Source organism: Corvus moneduloides, chromosome 9 (genome assembly GCF_009650955.1).
Source record: "Corvus moneduloides isolate bCorMon1 chromosome 9, bCorMon1.pri, whole genome shotgun sequence".
NCBI classification, from domain to species: domain Eukaryota; kingdom Metazoa; phylum Chordata; class Aves; order Passeriformes; family Corvidae; genus Corvus; species Corvus moneduloides.
In genome coordinates, this window is record NC_045484.1 from 30747389 (window position 1) to 30760110 (window position 12722).

General features: G+C 45.6%; 1 protein-coding gene across 3 annotated transcripts in view; it reads left to right on the top strand.

The window, feature by feature from the left end:
* ROR1 (receptor tyrosine kinase like orphan receptor 1) overlaps positions 1–12722 on the top strand; it is a 147138-nt gene that overhangs the window by 114993 nt on the left and 19423 nt on the right. Inside the window, exon 1 of one of the 3 annotated variants that reach the window (XM_032118017.1) lies at positions 1764–1842. The exons of the other annotated variants lie outside the window; for them this stretch is intronic. Coding sequence (XP_031973908.1) covers positions 1817–1842 — 26 coding nt within the window. The 5' untranslated portion in view covers positions 1764–1816. Of the gene's footprint in view, positions 1–1763; positions 1843–12722 lie in introns of those variants that run through there. 3 annotated transcript variants of the gene reach the window in all.

Consider the following 12722-nt stretch of genomic DNA (forward strand, 5'->3'; position numbering starts at 1 on the left):
AATTCATGTGTGTTGTTCTTGCTGCTTTCCCTAAGGCTCTGTTAGAGCCAAAAGTCTGATTTGAAAATGAGTTTGAGTCAAAGGAAAGCAAAGGCAGCAGTGCTGTCCCTGAGGACACTGGGAACCCGAGGCACTGCTGGGGTGGGGAGCACTGCCTGCCCTGAGCATCCTCCCTTTAACTCTCCTGTGCTGGACAAGGCTCGGCTGTAAAACCCTTGGAACCACATTCCATGATCCTGCCCTACTGCTCTGACCTAGCTGGGAGAAGCTTCTTTTGTTTTCAGAAAAAAAAAACCCCAACAACCCCAAGCCGTGCTCCATAAATAAATCATTCTTTTATCTTTGGGTGCTGCAGATGCAGTGCCAGCTCCAAGCAGCTCAGGGAATGTGGGGAGGGTGTGAATGCCAGTGTCCCACATCCGGATGTGCCTCCAGGAGCCAGCTCCAGGCTCTCCAGCTGGAGCTCTGGAACAGTTTCCAGGACGTGGATGGTGTCAAGGGCACCTCCACAGCAGGCAGGGGTCTGGGAGGGGCAGGGAGGTCAGTGAGCTCTGGCTGGAAAAGGCCACCCTCAGCTGATGTAGCTCCGTCTTTTATCCATGGGATCTCTCAATGCAAACGCAGATTGGGTGGATGGGATAACTTTGGGAAGATCAAAGGGAGAGCTTTGGTGGTTAACTCGTGGCAGAGTGTGTTTGTGCACTGCTCTGCGTGTGTCTGTGTATTGTGCACACAAATGTATCACACATCCCAGAGTCCCAGAAGGGTTTCAGTTGGAAGCGACCTCAAAGATCATCTCATTCCAACCCCTGGCCATGGGCACCTTCCACTAAACCAGGAATTTGCTTCTCGAAATTTCCCAAAACCCCCGATTTTTAACATTATTTTTGAAGTTCCTGTGCTTCACATCCCTTTGAAACTCACTTTTTATCCATCATCCTTGGCAAGGTTGGTTCCTTAAGGTCTTCACCTCAGGTCTGGCTGCAGAGATCAGAACCAGAACAGAATGAGGTCAGAGCTCAGCGGATTCCTGGGGATGAGAGAAGCCTGGGAAAGGGTTCTGTCCCCAATCTTTTTGTTCTTTTTGTCTCATTCTCTATTGTTTCCATTACCTGGAGCCTTGGCTTTGTGCTTGTCCCGAATTTTGCCCACTGCAGGAGAAATCCTGGGCACAAATCACTGAAATTAGAGGTGGTGGAGCAGGAACTTCCACAAGAGCTGTGGTGAGAAAGAAAAGGAAAATGTCAGTTTATGTGGGCTGGTGTAAAAACGAGCTGGAAAAACCCTGCTGGAGTGTAACCCAGTGGGAAGAGTGCAGGAAAATGCTCTGCATTTATTATTAATTTATTGTGTCATGAGCATGTTCAGAAGAGGTTTAACTTGGATGTGTATGGCAGGGACTGGCACATCCCAAGTGGAATATGAACATCCTGGTGCCAATATTCCTCTGGAACAGTCCTTTTGTTCTTCGTGGAGCCTCTTCTATATATAAATATCCTAAATATGGCATTGTTTTGTTCTTTATTTAACCACTGGGAACGAGGAGAGGGGGAAGAGGAGACGAGAGGGCTGTAACTTTAAGGAGCATCTGATTCATGAAATGAAATGGGGTTTGCAATTCCCAGAAATAGCTTGCAAGGCTTGTGAAACCACAACTCCCCCCCGGATTCTCCCATCCTCTTTTTTCAGTGACTGAGATTTTTATTTATTTATTTATTTATTTGTTTCCTTTCAGCTAAACACATCTGGGTTTTTGAGTAAAACAGATCTTTTGTGCAGTGGCTCTGTGTGCCAGCATGGTTCCTGCAACAAGAAAATGTGTAACCACTGGCCAGCATCCAGGTGAGGCTCGGCCAACTGCGTGTGTGATTGTGGATTTCAAAGAGGAACACAGAGACTTTCCTCTCTTGGCCACAGAAGGTAAAGTTTAGAGAGGAAAAAACGCCAATAAAGAGGCCAGAACAGATTTGCTGCTCCAGCAGCATCCTGAGAGCGATGTCCCTGCACTCTGGGTGCCAGGTTTGACTCCTGGAATCTTGGAATTCCAGCCTGTCCCACGTTTTGTGGCTGTCTCAGAAACTCCCTCCTGCTGTTCAGTGATGGAAATGTTGAATGAGGACTGGACACAATTCCCAGGCGTTTTGGTGCGGGATCTTTTACAGTCCCGCTGTGTGCTGGTGCAACAGCTCGTTCCTACAGCCTGTGGGATCTGAGACACAAGCCTGAAGTGGGATATTCCGTGCAGAGGCCAATATAAATATATTTGGGGGAAAAAAAGAAACCCCACATGGTGCAAGGTTGGAGCCTGAGTGGCTGATGCTGACGCAAACCATGTTACGTCCTGCTGCGTGACTTCATCCCAGGGAAAATAATACTCCCTCAGTCTGCCAGGGGCTCAGGCAGGTTATCTGCTGGGAGCATGCCAGGGCTGGAATGGGAATGTTTCCAGGGAGAGCTGGCCTTGTCCTCTCCACTGGGTCTTTGATCTGCTGCACACTTATCTCTTGTGCCTCTGTCTCACCTTTTCCCTGGATTGTTCTGCTCTGGCACTGGGGACAATGAGGTGATTTCTGAGGGGCTGCTGAGGGACCAGGGTTCACAGGTTTTTGGGAGTCAAGTTCTTGGATTTTCCTGAGCAAGCAAAAAGAACTGAAAACCTCTGGGTAAATGTAATACAGAATTTAGGAAGTCACAGTTGTGTCTTGTATGAAATCAATTGGCTACAGAGCCTATTCCAGGGTGTTTTATCGACCTCAGGGTACTTAGGTAGCTAAATATACACCTTATCTGGGAATCCCAGGGTCCTGTGCCTCTTTACCTCCTCTTATCTCCCAGACATGTGGGAAGCTGAGGCACAATAAGATTTAAGGTGTGTTTGAGGGGCCTGAACTGGAGCTGGTGCAGCTGAAGGGCCTCTGGACACCTGGTCTGGGGGAATCAGCCCAAACTATTGCAGGAGGGGCCTGAAACAAAATAGGGGATGGAATCACAGGGTGGGGTGGGTTGGAAAGGACCTTGAAGTTCATCCATTCCCACCCCTGCCACGGGCAGGGACACCTTCCACTGTCCCAGGCTGCTCCCAGCCCCAGTGTCCAACCTGGCCTTGCCCGGCTGCTCTGGGCACCCTGTGCCAGGGCCTCCCCACCCTCCCAGGGAACAATTCCTTCCCAACATCCAGCTGTTCCTGTCTGCTGTGGCCCTGCATCACCCACTGGTTTTCATGTGAGCAGTGCTGCAAACAGCCACGTTCTTTGCCATGAAGCAGCCTGAACTGCATTTTGTTATGCTGTGGCAAGTCTACAGAAAAGAAATTGGCCTGGAGTTTGGTGAAAGATTGAGCTCAGAAAGTGCTTTTGACTTTTAAAAGGGTGTCTGATAAATATTTTTGCAGATTTCAGCTGAAGTGTTCCCTTATCTACGGGCAGTGCAAACAGAAACCCCTCCTGTGTGCACGTGGCACGGGGGAAAGGCCCAGCACAACGCGGAGCCGGAGCTGAATTATCTGAAAACAAATCAATTACAGAGATGTCAATATTTTTTTAAGCAGGGAGGGAGAAGGGAGTGAGGTGCATTGGGACTTGGGGAGCTGGAGCTCCCTGCTGCATTTCTGCAGCACAAAGGGAAGACAGGGTGCTGTTGAAGAGCTGGCTTTGTTTTCCTTCTGTGCAGGAGCACCCATAGCAGCTCCACATGGGAATAAATGTTCAGTGTGGAAGGGACCCTGTGCAATGCTGCAGTCAGTATTTGAGGAGTCTGGGGCTTCTATTTCCACCAGGCTTTCACACACCCAGTTGCACTGTCAGTATTCCCGGGCCTGGCACGTGGGATTTGTGGCCAGATCCCAGAGCCTGAGGGAGCTGAGAGCTGAGGATAAAACTGAAAGAGGCATTTATGCTGTCATTCTATCTTTATTGCCTTTATTTATATATCAATGACTTTATTTATATTCATATTTATATGTCCATCAAGACCTTATTGCCCTTTTAAACACTGGATCCAGGAAACTCTCAAATCCCTCACAGGATCCTGGTTATTCATTGGACTCAAGGATTTTTCCCAAGCTTTATAATTCTATGACTCCAAGGGGACTGATAAGTAAAGTACAGATATAGGATAAATTTTCCTTTCTCTAATTGAATATCCCAGTTATCAGTCTTTCCACAGCACTAAAGAAATCCTGGGATGACATAATTTGACCCCGAGTTACAGACTCTGTGCCCACTTTCCTGATTTATTTAAAAAGGAGCAACATGAGGATCATTTTGAAGTTTTTGACAACAGAAAGGCAAAAAATAAATCAGGAAAGGCTGGAAAGTTGCATTACTTCTGCTGATCATTTCCTCCAGGCCGTTGTGTTCATGGAGATATTCTTCAACTGTTGTAAAAAATAATAAATATCATCGAGCCCAGTTGGCAGTCGGGGTCTGACTAATAATAAACCCAGTCTTGCGAGTTAAACCAAACAGTCCAACCTGCCAAATATTGTTCCCATTAATGCCTTAATGTCACCCAGAGGCCTTTTTCCCACTGCTCTCCCTGCAGAAGTTGTCTGGGTAGGAGTTCACCCCCCCAGGACGGGGGACCTGTGTTCCTAAGCTCCACGTTAAGGCTGCAGCTAAGTCTGCTTGGAAACAAACTCTTGGATTCGATTAAACATTCTGAGCTTCCAAACTTTGCTTTTATTCCTTGTTGAAACAAAGCTCAGGCCATCAGGCATTTGTCTTAGAAAATAAAAACTGCACAGCCCCTAACCCAGCAACACTTGAGGGGAGGAAGATGCTGGCACTGCTTCAGAGCAGAGGCATAATCTGGTTTTCCCATATTTCATGTGGTCATTCCAGGTAACAGCTCTTTTGAAGCCAACCCCAAAATCCCTTATGGAGCTGCTAAAAGCTTGCAGCAGCACTTTGGGCCAAACCACTGGGTTTCTGTGAAGCATTCCAGCGTTCAGGAGGCGAGGTTTGCTCTTTAAGACAGTTTTAATCAAAAAAAAATCTCATTTAGCTCTAATCAGAAGGACATTTTAAGTGGCTTAGTGGGATTTCTTTGAGCCTGAAGGCTGTGAGGAAAGATCTGACAATATTACAGTAACAATGGATTTCAGTCATCCTGGCCTGGGTCAGGTTTCAGTCCTGGCTGAGCAGAGCCTGGCTTTGTGCTGCTTGGGTTTGGAAGGACTTGGCCTGAATATGTGTCTTGTCCTCAAAGAGGACAAATGAAAAATGATGCTTTAGAGAGTTTCTAATTCATGTGGGATTAGACCTGATTTTTGTTGTAATTCAGACAACACAAGATGTGAAAATTATTGATCTGTTGTTTTATTTGTCTGTAAATCCAACCCAGTTCCTTCTTCAGTGGCCTTTCACTGCAGAGTTGCTAAGACAGAGGTGGGGACTGTTGTTTTGGGGACAAGGATTGTATTTTCTAATGGAAAATTCACCTCAGCCCCAGGCTTTGGGAGCTTTCTATTCTGTTCTGGGGGTTTGCTGGCCTGCCTTAAGCAGTTATAAAACAAAGCACAACAAAAATCTAAAGGATTGGAAAGCAAGGTCCTTGATTACCCTGCCCACCAGCTTGTGGCGGGATCACAGTCCCTCTGAGGATTCAGTGCTGCAGGAGAACACATGGCTTGAGTTCCTCTGGTCCCCACTGCCTCTACTGCCCTGCATTTTACTCCTAGGAAGGGGTGGGAAGGGCTGTAGGTGGAGGAGGAAAGAAGGGAAATGATTCTCTAACCTGGGTGCTTGTGGTGTAAAATGGTGCCTGGCTGTCATGAGTTCAGTGTAACTGAGTCAGAACACTGGCAAATGAAATGGTGACTTAATGATGATATTCTGAAAGAGGGAATGGGGCATCTCTCACATGGAACAAGTACGTTTCCAAGTCCTTGTTTTATTTCCAACCCTGCAGCATCTGGAGGCTGAATGCTGCTCCAGAACCTTCCTGGGCCGTGGAAGTGGGTGGGTGTAAGGGTGGAGTAAAGAACTGCTCACACTTTTCAGAACCCACTTATAATATCTGAGGTCATCTCCAAGGTGCACGAGGCTCCCGTGTGCCACAAGGCCTTTCATTATGAGGAAAATCCTCTTTAAAGGCCTATAATGTTTCTGTGGTCACAGTAAAATCTCTCACACAAGCCAGCAATAAAACCTCAGTGGGCAAATCTCAATCTCTGTCTCGTTTTGTTCTTTTACTTCAGTGCCCCGTTGTTGCTGATATTCCTTAAACAGATCCTCTTCTGCTCTTTTGATTTTGTGTTGAGGGGGAACCAAGGGAAGGAGGAGCACTGAGGGATCTGCTGGAGATTCATCAGATCCAAAGCTCAGCTCTGGGCACAGCTTCAAGCAGGTTTTTGGTTTATCTGCCAGCCTTGCTACCAGTGGGCTGGAAAACGAATTAAGATGAAACATTTCAAACATTGCAGTAGTGAAAGCTCCGGTTGCTTGTGGTAGGAGTTATTCAGGAGAACAAAAAGTAGGAATAATGATAATAATTACAGCCTTGAAAGCACAGGGCACTGGGAGGGGGAGAGGCAGCGTCTGTGGCTCTGTGGGATGGATTTGTTTCCTGTCCTCGGCGTTCTTTCACCCACATGAAAAGTCATCTCCCTCTCGATGTAAATCCTTTCTTTCCGTGGGCAGTTCGGGATTCTCCTCCCCTTTCAGACGGACTCAGTGTCAAGCCTTTGCTTTTTGCCTGGTGAGACATCCCAGGCTGGGATCCAGAGCCAAGTGCTGGACCTCAGCTTGTTCCTGGAAATCTCTGTCCCAGCTGGGAGCTGGGCAGCTGCAGAGCTTCCTTCCCTCATAGGATCATGCAATGGTTTGGGTTGGAAGGGACCTTAAAGCTCATCCCATGGGCAGGGACACCTTCCACTGTCCCAGGCTGCTCCAGCCTGGCCTTGGGCACTTCCAGGGATCCAGGGGCAGCCACAGCTTCTCTGGGCACCCTGTGCCAGGGCCTCCCCACCCTCACAGGGAGGAATTCCTACCCAATATCCCACTAAACCTGTTCTTTTTCCATTTGAACCCATCCCAAGCTTGAGTTAAGGTTTTACTCCAGGCTTCTGCAGCCTTTAGGAGAACCAGTGTTGGGGCAAGTGTTTATTCAGCCTAGTAAGACCACTAAAAGTAGGAATAAATCTGTATTGACCCAGGGGGCTTTCATGACTTCAACAGGGTGTAAAACCTTGGGAATGAATTTTCCTACAAGGATAACATTGCTGTTCAGCCAGCCTGTGTGCAGTCACTACTCACTCCCAGTCTGTGTAACTCCATCACAGAGTCCTGCAGTTCGAGGGAGAAGATTATAAGGTGTTACATTATTTATCCTGATAATTAAAACCACTCCTGACATTCCAGCTCTGGCTGTTCAAAGCAATAACCCCGGGCCACCTCAAATACTGTAAAAGGAGTTAATCATCCATTTCTGAGTGTGTCAAGTTTATTGATCTTGTTAACAGGAAAACATGTGTGGTTACCTGGGTGAGGAAGGAAAGCACTTATCATCTGAGCTGGTATTTGGATGCTGTTACTGGTGCCTGAGCCCAGCAAAAATGAATCACAAATGTTACCCTGCCATAGTTCTCCAGCCAAATTTCTTGTGGCGGTGAATTTACTTTAAACAAATCATTTTCTCTCCATCCTGATTTTGCTCCAGATGAATGGGCACATTCTCTTGCCACAGTTCTGCCCAGCAATTAGCACCAAGAGCACTTTGCAAGCCAGTCCCCTTTCAAGGGTCCCAGCTGGTTTAGAGATTGGGAGGGCTTAAAGTGAGAAGAGACCATTGCAGTCCCCACTGCTGTAGAACTTCTTCTGGGTGTGTTATGGCTCAGTTCTGGTGATTTTCAGTTAACTGGGGCACATCCTTGGAAAACAAAAAGTCTCATGTTGATTTTATCTGATTTCATCCTGCTCGTGCTGTGTGAGGTCAGAATCCCCCTTTAGGATCCTAAACACACAATCACTGTTCCCTGGACAGCTCAGCTCTTGACTCTGCCACAGTGACCCTGAGAGGTCTCTTCTCCATAAACACCTGGGAACTGCCCCCAGCTCTGTCACCACCTCAAATCCTGCATTGTTTGGGCTTCATTCCAGCCATTCCACTGGTTTGGCTTGGATGGTGTAAGGCAAACAGGAGTGGAGTGATTTGGGCTTTCCCAGGATGTGTGTGAGTATGGACAGTACAGGATACCCTGCAGAGATCATGGAGAGGTTTCTTCTACAGTTCTGGGATGGAAATTGCCTCAACCTGCCTGTGTTTAAAAGCTTTGGCTTCAGTAATTCCTCTCGAGTGTCTTCTTTAGCTACTTTTGGAACAGAAACTATTTTATTGCATTTAAATGATAAATAAATGTCTTTAACCCTGCGTTATTGGTGACAGCTCCACCATTTCCCTCTTGTGAGAAACAAGTATGAATTACAGCAGAAACTCTTCATCTTGGACTTGAAAGCATCACAAAGCCTCTTTTGCACTGCTGGCAGCTCTGATAGTTTTGGGAATCTCCTTGTCTGACTTCTGGCCCTCATGGTATTTTTTCAGCATTTATTTAAAATTTGGTGGTGTCAGTTTTTCCTCCTCAATGGGTACAAAGCAGCCCAGGCACAAGTATCAAGTGAGGATTTGCCCTTCCAGGAGTATCCCATCTTTTGGAGACTGGGAAGGAGCAAGAGACAATGAGAGAAAATTATTATTCCAGCAATGCTAAATGTGAGGGAAGGATCTGGGGAGTGTTTGCTTTGCACTGGGAGCTGTTTGGGGCATCAGGAGCTGTTTCAGGGTCCGATCTCAGCTGTGTGGGGATAAACTGGAGGAACTCCATGGGTTTCAGCTGTGTATTTTCCATGAATAACATGGATTGTTATTCCATCCTTGGCATTTCAGACAAAACAGGCAATCGTGGTCTTGCCAAAATAAAGTTCCTTGGCTGGATCAAAGGAGCAGCGGGGTAGGAATATCAGAGTTGCCTTTGATTTTCAACTCCAAATGGCTTTGCTGCATGGATGAGGGCTGGGCCTGCCTTTTAAACGATGTTTGGCTTAATCCTCCTTTAATTTTTTATGCAGTTACAAAATACATGTTTTGTGTTACAAGACCACAATAAGAGTGAGTATTGATCTGAGCCAGCATCTCACCTACTCTGAGATAAAACCCAGCTTTTAAATCTGATCCAGCACAACTGCTCGAGTGTGCCAGGACAGATGTTGTTAAAACAAAGTTCTAGAAACAGGTCTGTTATCTTAAATAACATTTTTCTGGTTGGGGAATGCATTAATATCAGACATACCATGCACTGGAGCTTATCAATCCAAATTAATTTCAGATTTGCAGCTGAAATGTTGGTGGCACAGGTAGGAAGTCTGGCAGACGGGATGTTAACAGCACCCTGAATATAATTTGCATCAAAGCACCCCAAATAATCATGTGTAAAATGCCTTACAAATTTGTGATCTGGTCCCAGTGGTACATTAACATAATTCCTTCTAATGCAAACCTCAAGGGGATTCCTATTCTCAGTTGCTGGCACACTGGAATAATAAAACACAACTAAATAAAGCAATTGGGATCGTTTTATGTGTTGGGAAATACCAATAAATTCCATATCCTAAAACTTAGACAAGTCCAGAAAAATTTGTGCATTTTCAGCCACATGAATTTTAAAATGTGCTTGTTATGAGGGGTGAAAAGTGGGTTTTTTTCACCTTGAATACCAATTATTGGCTGTAAAAAGGCTGTGAAGGGACAGTGGTTTAGGTGTTTTCTGCAAACTGCAAACAATTTAAATTTGTAGTTTCAAACTGGTTTGCCTTGAAAAATTAGAAGTTTCCAACAAAAAAAAAAGAGAAAAGGAAAAGAAAGAGAAAAAGGGGTTAGAATTTACTTAATAATTCTTTTAATGCAGCTTTCAGAAAACAGGCAGGAAGGGGTGTTGGAACATATTCACTCTTAACAGGAGGAAAAGGCAGTAACTGCCTGCTTTTTTTCCTAAAAACTGAAGTTTTGGGAGGAATTTGTCCCATTTTTGAGTAGAAAAACGCCATTTTTACACAGTTCTTTCCTCAAAGCATGATTACCAGAATTTAGGGCTGGGCATCCTTCTCAAGGCTGATCAAAATGTGCAAAATTGGGCTCTACATTTTGAATATTCCAGCCCTAGCTTCTGAAATAGGAGTGGTTTGGTCCCAGGGTGGTTCTGGAGTGTGGCTGCTTCACTCAGGTCTGTGCAGCCCCCGGAGAGAGGGAAAATGTTTTGAAGGAAAACAAACAGGTTCTCTCCCCGTGCCTTATCCCATTTCCATGAGGGCACCGAGGGACAGCTCTTCATTTCCACTGGAGCAGCTTTTCCCTGTGTTTGTTGTCTTAAGAAGGAGTTTCTTATCTCCAGAAGGATCTTTTCCACAGTCCATTCCCAGTCTGATACCAGTGGTGACGCCCTTTAAAGCCCTGGCAATTCCCAGCTGAGGAATCTGTGTGGCTGGCAGGGGCTGGATTTATGATGGACCTGCAGTTTTTGTGAACTCCCAATGTTTTCACAGTTGTTAGGCTTGACCAACTAATTCAGTGAGAGCAGCTGCTTCAAAAGGGTTTGGATTTAGCCCCAGCCCAAGTTTGCTCCTAAACCCGACAATCCCAGACTGCTGGGGAAAGCGCCGTGTTCCCGCCCGGGCCTAACTCCTAGGAAGGTTCTTGAGGAAAACATGCTGCATTTTGTTAAAGGACTCTGGAATTTCACAGAGCCATTGGATTATTTAGGTTGGAAAAGCCCTCTGAGATCGAGTCCAGCCATCCCCAGGACTTCCAAGGCCACCACTGGCCCATGTCCCCAAGAGCTGCATCCACAGGGATTTTAAATCCCTCACGGGATGGGGACTCCACCACTGCCCCAATTCCAATGCCTGATCGCCCTTTCCATGAAAAAACTTCCCAATATCCAACCTAAACCTCTGCTGGCACAACTTGAGGCCGTTTCCTCTCATCCTGTTCTCTGGGAGCAGAGCCCCACCCCCCCCGGCTGCCCCCTCCTGTCAGGGAGATCTTTTTATCTGTGAAATAAAAAGAGAATTAAACCAGCCAATTTTGGTAAGTTCGAGCTTAGTGTTATTTTTGCAGCAATTGTGGACTCCCTTTATTGATGGGTGCAAATTTGTGGTCGAATAATAGCTGAAACGAGCTGACATTATAGGTATTATTTTTAATTAACTTGTGCTGAGGCATGTGTTTCACTTTTAATTCACGTGTCAGCTTTGTGAAGTCTGTTTCTCATCATGCTTAAGGTTAAAATATTAGGTCACCAGAAGAAAGAACTATTTGAGGCACATAAGACAAATTAAATGTTAGGAGGAAGGAGAGGGGAGGGAGGAGCAGAAATAAAGCTGTGACTCCAGAAAATAAGGGAAAGCAGGAAGGAGTTAGGGAGAGATAAAATGAGCTGCAGAAAGCCTGAAACTCATTTTATGGGGTTCAGTATTATAGGTTTTTCTATCAGGTTGGGAGAGTTCAAAGCTGTATTTGCAGTGGCCTGACACCCAGGAAGGAGTGGGATGTTGCTTTCTGGAAAAACTGCCTCCCAGGCAAAGAAAATCTGCAATAGTTTTATCAGGGAATAAACCTGGTAATTGGTGGAGAATGGGAAGGTTGGATGTTCTTCCATAGGAGAGAAAGAAAAAAAAAAAAGCTTAGGATGGAAAAATAGCTTGAAAATAATTTCCCATGTGATTTATTAATGCCATAAAAAACCACCATTTGCTTCACACTGAATGTTTCCATTTTTGATGTTCTCATGTATAAACGTGTGGTTTTCCCTCAGTATTCCAGAGGAGGTGACAATCCTCTTGCCAAGGTAGGAGTGTGTCACAAGGAGCAAGCAATTCCAAAACTTTCTTTTGCTTGAGCATTCCCAGTCTCAGCCAGGAATAAGCACTTGGGAGAGACAGGAATCACTGCAAAATTAAAAATGTTCCTTTCCCCTTACAAAAAAAAAAAAAAGGACTCCTGACAAAAGAGATTTAATATGAGGCAAACCGAAAAGTGTTCCTTAAAACCTTGTTGTTGTTCCCATCCTCTTCCCACTGGGGTACAAAGCACCCTCGTGGTGCTGTTTCTCAATCCAGTGCTGCTGGGAGGACAGGAAAATATTTGGGAATAAAGCTCTTAATATGCAGATTGAGCCATTGGAAAGGTGGCTCAACCTTGGCTGCATTTCTTTCATATATATAAATGAATTTATTTTTTAAAATATGTCCCAGAAATTCACCTTCCTGTATGAGGGGGAGGAAATCTGTGAAGAAGATGCACAGTGCCATCCACAATTTATTTAATACCTCAAAGAAACCTGAGCAACCTCTGTACCTTCATGTGACTAAAAAATGAAAAATTCCATATTTTTGGGGGGTTTTTCCCTGACTAGAGACTGACTCCAATCTCCAGCATGTCCTTGGTGATGGGATTTATCTGTGCATCTCCTGGCAGACACGGAGAGGCAGAAGGATGTGTTGTGCTCCCATTCCTACATGGAAAAACACTGGAAAAACACTTCATGCAGCACCAAGCAAATGTGGAGAGCTTTTCCCTATGGAGAAGAGTCTCCAGGGAATTTCAGCTTCCCAGTCCAACAGGTCCCTGAACACTTTTTGTGCCTGTGAAAGCCATGAGATGTTTGAGGCCAGAGCTCCGTGGGATCTGGGGGCTGGATGGGAATTGTACAGAGCTGGGAATGGGGT